This window comes from Notothenia rossii (genome assembly GCF_949606895.1).
Source record: "Notothenia rossii genome assembly, chromosome: 9".
NCBI lineage: Eukaryota > Metazoa > Chordata > Actinopteri > Perciformes > Nototheniidae > Notothenia > Notothenia rossii.
In genome coordinates, this window is record NC_136907.1 from 4425666 (window position 1) to 4440398 (window position 14733).

At 40.8% G+C, this 14733-nt stretch overlaps 1 protein-coding gene across 2 annotated transcripts in view; it reads right to left on the bottom strand.

Annotated features, from left to right (window-relative positions):
• Positions 1–11605, bottom strand: part of emsy (EMSY transcriptional repressor, BRCA2 interacting) — a 23969-nt gene extending 12364 nt beyond the window's left edge. For both annotated transcript variants that reach the window (XM_079651154.1, XM_079651155.1), the window contains exons 1-10: positions 11374–11605; positions 9565–9673; positions 8971–9070; positions 8811–8885; positions 8499–8674; positions 8254–8409; positions 6748–7007; positions 3014–3239; positions 2653–2865; positions 1119–1268 (exon numbers count right to left, since the gene is read on the bottom strand). In XM_079651154.1, coding sequence (XP_079507280.1) covers positions 1119–1268; positions 2653–2865; positions 3014–3239; positions 6748–7007; positions 8254–8409; positions 8499–8674; positions 8811–8885; positions 8971–9070; positions 9565–9670 — 1462 coding nt within the window. In that variant the 5' untranslated portion in view covers positions 9671–9673; positions 11374–11605. The remainder of the gene's footprint in view (positions 1–1118; positions 1269–2652; positions 2866–3013; positions 3240–6747; positions 7008–8253; positions 8410–8498; positions 8675–8810; positions 8886–8970; positions 9071–9564; positions 9674–11373) is intronic.
• Between the last annotated feature and the right edge of the window lie 3128 nt (positions 11606–14733).

Sequence of the window (14733 nt, forward strand, 5' to 3'; positions counted from 1 at the left end):
ACATGTTGAACACAAATACCTGTACTTTCTACTTCTTACATGTTGAACTCAAATACCTGTACTTTCTACTTCTTACATGTTGAACTCAAATACCTGTACTTTCTACTTCTTACATGTTGAACACAAATACCTGTACTTCCTACTTCTTACATGTTGAACTCAAATACCTGTACTTCCTACTTCTTACATGTTGAACACAGATACCTGTACTTTCTACTTCTTACATGTTGAACACAGATACCTGTACTTTCTACTTCTTACATGTTGAACACAAATACCTGTACTTTCTACTTCTTACATGTTGAACTCAAATACCTGTACTTTCTACTTCTTACATGTTGAACTCAAATACCTGTACTTTCTACTTCTTACATGTTGAACTCAAATACCTGTACTTTCTACTTCTTACATGTTGAACACAAATACCTGTACTTTCTACTTCTTACACTTTGAACACAAATACCTGTACTTTCTACTTCTTACATGTTGAACTCAAATACCTGTACTTTCTACTTCTTACATGTTGAACTCAAATACCTGTACTTTCTACTTCTTACATGTTGAACACAAATACCTGTACTTTCTACTTCTCACATGTTGAACTCAAATACCTGTACTTTCTACTTCTCTCATTTTCCAAACAGGCTGGTTCCTTTAGTCTGAATGTGTGTTTGGTGGCGTGATCATTATTATTTAGAGTCATTGCGTGCCTATTGATTTGAACACGATCCGTGTATCCATCATTTCCTGGTCTTCTCTAAAGAAGAGGGACCAATGAAAACGCTGACATGTTGCCGTTGTTCAGCATGGAAACATTCATTAGCTAACAATGACATTATTGTTCTATTAATATAAAGGGAGGTCAGGTACTCTTTAAAACAGCTGCTAGTTATGGGTACTTTTTACTGAAGTACATTTCAAAGCCTCTTTACTTTGACTTGAGTAAAGAAGTTTAGTCAGTACTTCTACTTTCACCAGAGTATTTTTAAACACGAGTATCTGTACTTCTACTTGAGTAAAGGATGTGTGTAGTTTTACCATCTCTGTACACTGTAGCTAATGTGCACACGACACGAATAAAGCCTTGAATCTTGAATCTACAGGTGGGCTTCTCTCACCTGTGGACTGAGTGACCAGTTTGGTGGTCATGATGGCGCCGTTGCTACTGACGACCATGATGGGGGAGGAGGTGCTGCTGGACAGAGCCACGGAGGACGGCTTGGGGAGGATCTTACTGGGCTGCACCTGCTGGGTGATGATCTTCACACCTGTAAATGATTGACACAGTGATTTAGTAAATAGAAAAACACAACACGTATAAACTGCAACAAAATCACACACAAAGGACACTTCCATCATCTCCACCTGCAGCTGGACAGACAGCTGACAAAGACATTAACAGTCTGTCATTTTAACGGTTAAAATAAACCTAACATTACAATTATAGACTGTTAATTTCTGTGTAAGTGGGTACACTTATCAAATCTGCTGGGTATCAAATACTTATTTCGTCCACTGTATACTCAATCTAATATGTAATAATCCATTCCTTGAACAATTAATGTATATAATATCCGGCTTTATATTTTGTTACTGATATTTTACTTTTTTTTTAATGCTATTTTATTTCTATTTGAGATGTTTCCATCTTGGATTGTTTATTTCTAGTCTTTTAATTTGTTCTTATGTACAATGCCTTGTCTTTTTATGCTGCTGAAACGCATAAAGTACTTCTTATCTTATAACACAAATATAACACACTTATATGCTGCAACAAAATCACACAATAAATAATATCCACAGTCAGTGAGAGCAGCACTTCCTCACACAATGCCCAACATTTGAACCTGTACGGAAACAATTCCTCCCAAAACTCAATCATAAGCATCCTCAAATATTTAAAAAACTAAAAATGTTAAAGAGTTGCATTCTTGCAGGATGAAGGCATCGGACTAGTGATGTGTTGGTCGCGGACGAGCCGATTCTTTTGAACGGGTCTTTGGTTTGAGCGAGGGGAACCGAGTCGTACTTGCTGAGAGCCGTTCTTGTTATCGTTCAATCGTTGGTCCGCACTCACTGCCTGCCAAAATACACTCGCCTTTTGAAAAGCAAATAATCTCCATCGCCACTTAAAAACACAGTATCTAATATTAAGAGTTGCGTGAATTTCATTCAAGACAACTTTATTTCCTGAACACAAACAGAGGGTAAATTCAAAGTGCATTCACTGACATGATGACATGGATATGGCGCCACCTTGTGTCACGTTTACAAAGCAGATTATTGACATTAGGTCTGGCAATACAGCCAATCATTATCCTGGGGATTATTTCTCAGATAAACCTGTAACCACGCCCCCTTTAAAAGGAACGGAGCCATAAGATCCGGCTCCCTTCAAAGAGCCACAATTCCCATCACTACATCAGACTGACCTGCTACACCAGGTCTCACATCTTATATATATATATCATATTTTATTTTGAATGAATTAAATGGATCCGTGTTTCTTGTAAAGAAAACAATCTTAGCAGTTTGTTTATATGTATGTATTTTGTATAGATGTTGCAATTATACAGAGATTTAGCAATACTATATGTAACTATGGTCAAGCTAATAAAGCTATTGAATTGAGAGGGTGGTGTGCAGACTGACCGGACTCCTGTTTGATCTGGATGGTGGGCTTGCAGCCCGGCGAGGAGCTGGAGGTCTGCGTGACGCTGCAGACCCCCAGAGAGGAGCCCTGCTGCAGCGGTTTGGGGGAATGCTGTTTGGGGAACTGAGCCAGGATCTGAGCCGGGGAGCCCACCATCGTCTTGGGGGAGGGGAGTCGAGTGGAGGTCACCTTCACCCCGCCTGAAGAGGCACCTGCAGCAGAAAACACAGAACTATTAGTCTAATACCGCATGCTGTGAGGAAACAGGGGCGAGCGTCACACAAAAAGAGATAAGAAAGTATTTAAAGGTTAACAGGAAAGCATATCTTGTTGTTGTGTAGTTGCAGATGAAGGACCTACATGTTGTTGACATCACCACGGAGGGCGTGCAGGTGCTCACGGTGGTCACGGCCACGTTGCTGGCGGAGGCGTGTGCGCTGGCTGGAAACACCACCGTCTGTTTCTGCGAGGGCGCCGTCAGCATGGTGGTGGACACCAGCTTGGAGAGAGCGGCGTTGTGAGCGTGAGACTTGGACAGGATGTTGGGCACGAAGTTGGAGCTGGGAGAAGTCGTCACGATGATCACCTGAGGGAAGAAGAAGAGACATTTTATACTCAGGTATTCTGTAGAGAGATGAGGGAACTATGTATACCTCAAATCTTAATGTCTTGATCATTAGTCCTTTTTCCCAAATTCAAGATTCAAGGCTTTATTGTTATGTGCACATTAGCTACAGTGTAGATAGGCTCCTCCAACAGAGCAACATGAATATATATATTTGTAGGACATAGGGATGGGTACCGAGCCCCGGTATTAAACGGGCCCCAGGGCTGAATTATTAAAGACCGTGGTACCGTTAAGCTCCGACGTTATCGGTCTTTGTATCGGTACTGGAGACATTTAAAAAATATATGACACACACACACACACACACACACACACACACACACACACACACACACACACACACACACACACACACACACACACACACACACACACACACACACACACACACACACACACACACACACACACACACACACACACACACACACACACACACACACACACACACACACACACACACACACACACACACACACACACACACACACACACACACACACACACACACACACACACACACACACACACACACACAGCGGAGAGAGTGCTCCGAGGTGTGGTTAAACTTTCTGAGACGAAGTAAGCTAGGTAGCCAATATAAGGCTTAGTCATCTTGCCAAATAGTGAGCCCACATTTATCTGAACTGCTAAGCCTTATATTGGCTACCTAGCTTACTTCGTCTTCTTCATCAGCCAGCATCCTTGGTATCTGTTGCTCACTGACTTGATCCCCCCCCCCCCCCATCCATCTTGGCATCTCTTATGACCATTTATTTACGAGTTGATAACATGTATAGCTGCCAAAAGGGAGCCTTATTGTGGAAACAAAACACCATTTATTATTGAGTTACTACCATTTCTAATAAGGCTTAGCAGCACAGATAAATGTGGGCTCACTATTTGGCAAGATGACTAAGCATTATGTTGGCTACTTAGCGAGAATCAACTCAGTGAACAACAGACACCAAGGATGCTGGTTAATGAAGAAGACGAAGTAAGCTGGGTAGCCAATATAACGGAGCTTACATACGGCGGTGTACGTTGAAGCTTCAACGCTTCTGCCCATTCACTTTGAATGGGGGGATGTCATGCTTTGCCGAACTGCATTGTGGGAGCAAAGCGTCAGCCAATCAAATCCCGCGTATGCAAATCTGCCAGTACAAGCGCTAGCCAATCAAACCGCGTGTAGTTTAGCTTGTTCCAGAGGTAGATCAACTAGCTAAGTGTGTTAGGTCTAACTCTTATGGCGCATTTACACTGCAGGCCTCGCTCGGCTTCGCTCGGTTTGGTTAGGCCTTATTAGGCCAGGCTCACTTTAATGCTGCGCTCACATTACAGTTTAGGAACTGGGGCAGTATCTATAGTAACGCAGTGTAGGCGGAGCCCTGACGTCATCTTCAATGAGAGCCCCAGAAAAACAACACAGCCGTTAGCTGTTAGCCCTCAGAGCTCACAGCTCCTCATATCTGTTCAGAAACTAGACAAAAGTGAAACAAGTCCAAACCACAGACTGTCTGTGTCATGGAGAATACAGTCGCTGGTTTATTTATGTCTGTAGGTCGTTGTTGTGAGTGTGGACGGTCGGAGCATATACTGCGTTAGCTTAGCCGATCTCTTTAGACAACACGCAGTTTAAAAGGTTTTTCGCCCGCCGTCTGTCTGCAGACTTGTCAAAGCATTAATTGATGGTTTTTACTAACCGGTATCAGTATGTTGTTACTTCGGCATCATTTTGAAACGTGTATTACAATTTAATCACGGTCAAATATGTTCATCTTGTTGTAGTTGTAGCCCCCTTGACAGCGATTCTCTCTCTAGTTTAGAATACTCAGCCTGACTCAGCCCCGGTTGTTGGCCTCAATAGAAGACAAGTTTACGCGCCAAAACACGGGTAGCGCCATGACACTACACAAATGCACTTCATTTCCGCCGGAAGTCTTTTGCACAGCGTCTGTCGGTGTAAACCGATGTAAATAGTCAGACGGGCACTGGTGTAAACACAGCGATTTCGATGCTAACAGTGATGCTAGCTTGGGAACACGATTCTACTTCTTTGACTGGAGATGGCGTTACTCTCCCCCACCCGAATTCAGTGCAAAACTGGGAGGATAACATGACGACGTGGCCCAGCATAAAACCAAAATAAACTGCCTTATTTAGGTCATGCCCACAGGAGCCAACAGTTGTCTGTTGTTTACATAATGCACAATTTACATGATCTCTTTATGCTGTGCAATATATCATATGTGCCTGTACTGTTTGAGTGAAAATAAAGTTTGATGTAATTTAATTTCATTATTGCACTGTTATTGCATTATTGCATTTCATATGTTCCTTAGAGTGCTACAATTTCTTTTAACACAGTTCATCATTCATATTAAGCTCATACTGTACATAAATAACACTGAATTAATTAATTGTTGAGAGGAAACTAAAGAAATGGCTTCAACAAGAAAGATCACATGTTTAATCCTAACAGGTATTACAAATTAAAATATAAAAGCAGCCCACACAATTACATCACTATGAAAATATTCATATATAATATTAAAAAATACAATGCATGCAGTATTTGTTGTGTTTATCTGTATTTAATGAACAACATGGCTGGGTGCTGGTTTGTGGTCGTAGCACTCTCTATCTAACCACTCGTTCAGGTGCTTTCTCGAGTGATTGCAACCAACTACCGCACACGTAGTTCCCGAACCACTTTTCTTCATGTTGTAATTGTTATATCCTCTTTGTCTCTGCGATATCAGTGCTTTGTCGGCACAACGGAGCTAGCTAGCAAAACAAACCCAGTCCGCCAAAACGGAAGTGCATTGCATCGAAGGGAGGAGTTCAGGATGTAGAGCGGAAACGGCTCAATAACTTGTGTATAGAACCACGATTTAGTCGGGCCAGAAAAAAGGTGAAAAAGTAGCCCCGGGCCGGAACTAGGCCAAGTGTAAGCACAACCAAAAACAGGCCCCGCACGGCTCGGCACGCTTAAAGCGAGCTCCGCGCTGTAGTGTGAATGCACCATTAGTGTGTGTGTCGCTCCGCTCACCGGTCCGTCACAGCTGGTGGAGCTGCAGGATTTCTGCTTCACACACGTTGCATGCCGCTATTTAACTGTCTTTTTCAGAAACCTTAAAATACTGCCAGACCGGTGAAGCCATTTTGGCGAGCTTGCTTTTGCACAGAGAAAAGTGTCATGTATTTTACGTCATAATTTTACGTCATGCGATCGGCTCTCGCGATGTGCATTTTTAGAGAGCACCGATCGATCGGCAGAGAGTGAGTATCGGCCGATCGATCGGAGCATCCCTAGCAAAAATAAAGTTCCATCTTATCTTAGCTCAGTTACACCTTAGCTCCTAAAATACGTGCGTGAAGCCAAAGAAAAGACATCAGTTTGTATCCTCTAATGACATCAGAGCAGCCTTTTTTGAAACAGAAGTAAACACAAAGGCTCCCTCACCTTCTGCGTGGTGGTGTTGGTGGTCTGGATGGTGGGCTTGGTGAAGGTGATCTTGACGGGGGACAGGTGGGGGGGCAGCGAGTTGGCGATGCTCTGCATGATGTTGCTCATCTTGGGGCTGCCGCTCACCGGCACCGTGATGCTCTTGGACACCGGGGGGGACATTTTGGACACTTCCTTCAGCATCACCGGAGACGAGCTGGACGAGTTGGTCCGCCGGCGCTTTCGAGGCTTCTCTTCTTCGTCCGAACAACTCACACCTGGGAGGGAAACAGGAGGAGGTATAATCTAGGAAGTACATATTTATTTAGTGGGATTACAGATTCCTCTGCAGATTATTTTATTAATTAATTGTCTTGTCATTAAAATATCAGAAGAAATGGGGGAAATCATGTCAAAGCCTTGTTTTGAATTTGAATACACTGCTGTTTAACCCTTGTGTTGTGTTCGAAAGCTCTTACCGTTCATGGTGTATCTCAGTCCAAAACACACACACAACATGACTATCATCCAATGTTGTTTTAACTACATCATAACTAACTTATTATGTATTCATAACCGTACAATCCTGTTGTAATTTAATGTTATGGCCCAAAACACATCACACCACATATTGCACACGTGCATGTGTGTTTGCTCAGGTTCAAGTGTAAGAGTACATATTCTTTGAGAAAGGCCGAGTTCCCGTGGGGGATGGGGGGCAGAGGGAGGGGAGACCAGGTGCATTGTTACAATGGCTGAAGGGGGCGGGGCTGGGGTGTCTAAAGTCAAAGATGAATCTTGATTTGGCCAAATTTGACCTCGAGTCACCCAAAACAGAGACTTTCAGACTTGGCTAAAATGGTCAAAATCTGTTTCGTAGAGTTGATATAGCTGTTGAGGAGGATATCATGAAGCCTTGTTCCTATACAAAACACTAGAGCGTAGTTATTATATCATTTTAACTTGGAACGGGTCACGTGAGACTCGAACACAACATAAGGGTTAACATGCATTCCTACATTGGCACAGATTGAAACATTGTCAAATTGTATTATATATTTTATTTTGAAGATTAAATCTCAGCCAGTATAAAGTCTACATCGTGAAGGAATTTCTTTATCAATTGTTCTTCGGCAAACACTCAAATAAAGATGTGTTTCCACATGAGGAATTAGGTCTGTTGTGTTTGTTCCTGACACCACAATAACATGACCAACTGTAAATAAGCTTGTAGCGCCCCCTTTAGGCTGAATGGAAAACAATACAAAATTAAATGCAAAACATTTTTGGGGGGGAAAAGGAGACAAAACATTTCAGACTGGGCTTTTTTTTTAAAGAAACCTGGTGATATTATGGGATTTTCTGACAGATTCAATATGAATTGATGACTGAAAAATACTCAAATGTCAGTTTTCAATTAAAAAGTAAAAATGTAGAAAGAAAAAACAGGATGAGGTCGAATAAATAAAAATGTTGTCATAAGACTTAAGCTAGATAAATAACCAAATAGCAGACAAATCTCACTCTTGACGTAGACCGTGCTCCCGCTGGGCAGCACCACCACGTTGGAGGAGGGGCTCGGGGGTCTGGGAGATTTCACCGCCGCTCCGATGGCTCCGCTGCTCGCTGTGGCGCTGGTGGAGGTGCCCGTGGTGCTCGTGTAGGAGTAACATACGACCACTGCAGGGAGGAAATACAACGATTGGTCAACTTTGCATCAATCTGATTTAAAACATGTTTCTTTGATTACAAAAGTGATGCTGGCCCACCTTCTTTGTTTCCGGTTTCCGCTGGCATCAGAAAGGAGGCGTTCTGATTGGCTGAGGCGCTGGCTACTGCGTTAGCGGTCACGGTAAAGGCTGTCTGTGGGACGAGCCGCGGCATCAGGGGAACGAGGCGACGTCCTTCGATCGACCACTCAGACGAGCTGTTAGGACCCGACATGCTGCAAAGAGATCGTGCAACATTAATAAAGTAGATATTGGCTTTTTAGAAATACAAATTTACAAAAATGTGACAAACAGGTAAATATTTTTAAAGCACTGTGTATGTTTAGAATTCATTTAAAGTTATACACTTACTGATATGCGATGGTGGTGAGGCGTTCATCGTTGACAGCTCTGCGGACTTCTGCACGATGGCGCTCTGTGGAGATACTGGGCAAGCGGTGCAGCACATTTTAAATAAAGCAACGTTTTTTCTCACATTTATCAAGATTTATTATATTTTTGAAACAATTACCCGAGGATTTTAGTGAGTTCCCCCAGCAGATCCTTCTTGTCCTTGGTCAGGTCTCCCTGTGCTCGCAGGGCGCTGATCACCCCGGCATACGCCTCCAGCTCTGGGGACACAAATAAACAAATTAATAAAGGATATGAGTCCAATCAGATTAACTCAAATATGTATTTCTTGGCCTGATAAACATTTTCTCAGGCATCTTCGAAACAACAATAATATTTTAGCTTGTATTGAAACAAAGCTTCAAAAGGATTCACATAAAAAGCAAAGAATATAGAACCTAAAACAGAAACACATAAAACACAGCTTTACAAAGAATACAAATACTAAAGCAAACTCAAAAAACAGCAGAATAAATGGAATAAAAAAAAAGTATGTTATAAGTTTTGATTTTTCACGAGATATGTTAAGATTTGTGTATATATAGATATATTTGAGCGGGTGTGTGTGTGTGTGTGTGTGTGTGTGTGTGTGTGTGTGTGTGTGTGTGTGTGTGTGTGTGTGTGTGTGTGTGTGTGTGTGTGTGTGTTCAGTGTAAAAAACTGCCTCTTCACAGTATGAGCCCTCTAGATTTTCTTCTGTAGTTCATGACCTTACCGAGTTTACGGAGAATTCTCTTGCACTCGTCCCTGCCCAGGTCCAGGATGGTGGGCCACACCACCGGCATGGTCCCAGTCAGCACCGGCTTCTCCAGCTGAATCATGGGCTAAGAGGAGAGTCAATACAAAATAAAACGTGATTAGATAACCTTTATAATAACCATAGCATATAACCAAGGATAAGAGACAGACAGCCAGCGTTTCCGCCAGGGGGGCGTCTTGCCGTCAAAAAAATAAATAATTTTAGAGAAGATCGAGAGTTTTTATCGCTTGAAATTACGAAAAGGAAAAAGGACAAGGACATCCCTCTGTTGGAGGGGCAAAGGAGTCTGGTGGGATTATTTTCGCCACCAGCAAAGTGCGTTCTTGTGACCGAAAGAAACAAAAAACCGCCGCATCTTCTAAGGACCGTGCCAGGAGGGGTGTCCCTGTCGGCATGGAAACGTAAAGAGATAGTATAAGGGACGGCGCAATTCAAAATTGTGTGTGTGTGCATACATAAAGAGATAGTATCTATGAGGGACGGCTCAATTCAAAATTCAACGTCACCCACCGCCCCCACCCCCCCTCTCGGGGTGGACGCGCTCTCAGCCCTGGTCTGGCGGAAGCACTGCAGACAGCTATTGAACATGGCAAAAAGTCATCATTATTTAGGGTTATGTAAAGTAGGATTTTAGATTTTAGATTTATGAAATTAGTTAAGAAAAACACTGCTCCTGTGCAGATGTTGCTAAAGAAATATGACCTTAATAATCACTTTTGGGGGTTTAACTTTAAAACAAAAGTCTGACTGATCAAGTTAATTATCTTTCATTTCCAATTACTAAATCTTGTGTGAAATTAGTTCAGTGTGAGCAACATGAGACGGTTCCTTTGTGCATTTTAATTAAATGTTTAATTGAATGAAATATTCCCAATAAAGAAGCTTTTCTCGCAGAGGAAGGGCTGTGAGTAATTACTCTGCTAATCAGCAACCCTCAGCACTTGTGCAAAACGTGGATAAAGTACAAAAAACCACTACTAAAAATGTACTGATTGCCTAAATTATTGTCAAAATGTTTTTTATGTGTTTGACAATCATGGCCACAATAATGTTAAAATGTTTTGTTTTAAAACTTAAATAATGTACTGTATTATCTCCCAATATGCAAATGTATATGTGTTTTATTACAAATACCTCTTTTGAGAATGTCAATAAAAATGTTATCAAATGCTATATTGTATTGAAAGATACGGTTTCAGTTCATCCGTTGCAGAATTAAATTGTTCTGTGTAACAACAAGACTATTTCTTAAGTGGTGAAATATCTTCAAGTATCTTATAAATAAAGAATAGCCACATAAAAAATATAACTCGCCAGTCTCCATGTATTGCATTAAAGTCTTAACTGTCTAACTGTTTACACTGAGCAGCACCGCCCACCTCAGGGCATCCAGCCATACAGGCCAAACACACACAAACTGAGGTTATGTTTAAGTTAAATGCAGCTGAGAAAGGAATGTATAAACAAAATGGAGAGGGGTTGCTAATTAAGAAACCTCCTGTTTTATTTTCACCAGTTTCCTCCATGTAGCAGACAAAGAAACAGTAACCTGCTCATATTATGGGTCAAATGCTGTCAACACAACAGAAAACGGGACACATACTGGCTCTACACTATCATCAAATTGTCTCATGCACAAATATACAATGATGCCCAATACATTTGTCAAATTTTCACAGAAAACGGTGGAAGATATTGGCATTTAATATGAGTTTTTTACGCGCTTTGAAAACCATTGCAATGAATGTCAGCATGTTAGCTTACCTTCCGTTAGCAGAACGACTTCAAGGCCTTTATAATCCCGAAATCCAAACAAACATGACTGACAATGAGACTTTTAGCTAAATTACAACATCGAGCAGTTATTCTGCAATATATTGAGACAATAAAACAAGAGCTAAACGGATTAAATGTCCTGATTTAGCCAAATATGTTGCTTTGTTTACGTTGTTTTCTGCCGTTGGCCTGTGGGTCCATGAATTTCTTCTTCGATGGTTTTTACTGGCGGACTAAAAACCAACGGTAAGGGGGTATAGCGCCACCTACTGTACCGGAGTGTTTAACATAATGACTTTATAAATACTCAATTTAAGAATATGAAACATGTTTAGTTTAAATATTAACATTAAGATGCAGAGAAAGTATCTCAATTAATGTATTAAAGTGTTTTTCGAAATAATTCAGATACATTTGTTTACACTACATAGGCCTACTGTATACACAGATATAAATCACACATGCTTCACATTGTTTACACCTGTGAGGGTGTCACTAGTCAGTATATGTTGTACTTTATATGTAAAAACATGACAATCCCAAGTTATAATGAAATACCAAGAGTAATATACTCAATTTGCATTATGTCCCACTGGTTTATATAGGCTAAAAATACATGTTTGCATTATAATTGTCCATACATTAATCACTTCAGATGGTGGGGTTAATAACAATACTGCTGGAAGGTCTAACATCTGAAAATATCCTGATTTAGTAGTAGGTCAAATAGACTCTGCAAAGTAGCTGTCATAACAAATGTAATGGACTAAAAAGTACAATATCTGCCATTTTAATATCGTGAAGGACAAGTAGCATAACAATAAAATACTCAAACAAAGTACAAGCACCTTCAAACTGTGCTTAACAAATGTGCGTACAATGTTTATCTGTGATTTAAAGTAAAATAAAACCACAAAATCGCTTTTTAAATCTGACAGTTTCGCAAAGTACGAGGAGCTCCTGAACGCATCGGGATGGAAGGTGGGTTTTTCTCCTCTTTTTTGACTCTCTTTTTGGGGAGGGGGCACAAAGCATTTCCTTTTTCCATTTGCATCACACTTTGTAGCAACACAAAAAGTCAGACTCTCGTACGAATTAGGTGAGGATTAACAAACCTGGAGGAGGAGGATGCTTCAAAAACTCTGTGGACTCTGGACCTTCATTTTGGATTTAGCAGCCAAAGTTTGACGCAATCTTTCCCGGGATAATAATCAGGAATAGTCTGCAGTGTCATCACCATGGAAGTATTTCACAAGGAGCAATAGAAATATGCACAACTTGGAGATAAAGTTTGGAAAACTTTGAAAGAAACTTGTAAAAAAAGTGTCTCTTCCAGATGTCTCTATCGATGCAGCTGTCTAATGAAACCCATTCACACCCCTAAGGAAAAAGTTGCTACTTTCTTTATTTCTAGCAATTTTGTGGACTTCTGGGAATAATATATTACCTCTTTCGCTTTGCATTGGGATTTTCCTTCAATGAAATCAGGATAACGGGATTTTGTTTCACTCCATATGCTGGAAATTACACCTCGTCGAAGTTTCTGGAAATGGACGGACACCGAGGAGACAAAATAAACATGTTTTAATAAATAACAGCCAGAAAATGCTATTTGGGTGAAGTCGTCGGAAAGGGAAGCCCCAATGAGTGGCACACAGTCAACACTCACTGACAGGTAGGTTAAATGCTATTTTCCTACCATGAACTCATTATTTTCCAGGATGCATTTTGAACACATCATACTTTCTCACGATTTCTGAATTTTGAATCGGTTTACGCATGGGAACACACCCAATTGCATCACGCCAAACCTCATTGAAACAAACTCAGAATGTAATGTTATTTTGCCTTGTGGAAAAATGCATCCCGCCAGAATTGAATAAACAGCATTTTACCATGTTGTTGTCTATTTTGGTAAATTCGGCATTCAAAAGATCAATCAAAAAAGCTATATTCCTCTACAAAGTGTAAATTAGTTGTTCTTTTATCGTCACATTTTAGTGCTAGAGGGCAGCTTCTGGGATTCGTAAGGATAAGGGAATATAATGAAAACGTTCAGTTTGACCTAATGTAATTGTTTGTAATCGACTGTTAGCACGCCGAACTGAATATATGGGGTTTATATTACAGATGAACTCTTCATTTATCTTCTAACTTCCATTAATAAGGGGTTAAACCTGGAGCAATTTAAAATATGCACATTTCCCAATGGAGTTTGTAACTGGGTTCCCATTCAAAACTCAGTGAGTTGCCTCATTTTCCTGTTGCTGACAAGCACCTTGTTCCCAGCCATCATGGTTCATCTTACTAGAAGATTAGATAGATGGATGGATGGATGGATGGATAGATAGATAGATAGATGGACATATTTATTTGTGGCCCTTAACAAGATAGAGGTTGTCTACACATGTTTCTGTTCAAATAACATATTACATGCATGACAAGTGCACAAACTGAGTCTGAGAAAGCTTCCTCAGTGGCTTGATTGAAGGTGAACTGATTGAATTATCTGTGTGTAAACGTGTTCCTTTAGTATTTATGTACAGTGAAACAATCCCACAGAGGGGGTTCAGGTGACCATTATAAGATATAATCACATTTTGTTATATGTGATGGTCAGCACACTGACAGCATGTTTTTTGCACCAGGATGCAGAACTGCGGACAACATTAAATGTCACATTAACCTGTGCATGTCAGTATAGATTGATTATATGATGAAATTACTTGTCTTTTCATTGATCACAGAAAAAACCCACAGGCTTTTTATAGAGAATTTGGGCATTTTTTGCCTGTGTGATGGCAGAGAATTACGTCACTGATAAAGTTCTGCAGCTCTTTAGTTGGTTGAAACTCTCCTTTTAGGAATCATATGAGGTGAATAGTTTTCTTAACGTTGATGGTTGACTTTGAGCTATTCGGATTCCACCCCCCATAAGTCACTTGCGTATTTTTACACTGAGTAATCAGGAGTTTCCTCTGAGGAAATGCCAAAACAAAGGCACACATGACTGCCTCGGAAAGTCAAACAAAGTCAGATGATTTCTTGACCTTCAGCCTGAAGAGATACTGAGCTGCTCCTCTGCTTTTTAACCAGACTGACTGGGCCTCTTTTTCGTATCGTTTTTTTGTAATGTTTCCATCACAAATCTCACAGAAAGACCATTCAGTTAAACAGACGGTGGAAGTGGAAAGCATGACACACGCCACAGAAGGGACTTCAAGGGAAAAATGTACCCTGAAATGGATTTCACAGATAAACACACGGCTCTTAGCAGCTCAGGATATATTTGTTAGATGTACTGACAAGGCTTATGACTGTTATGTGTATCCTGTTTTATGAGGGAAG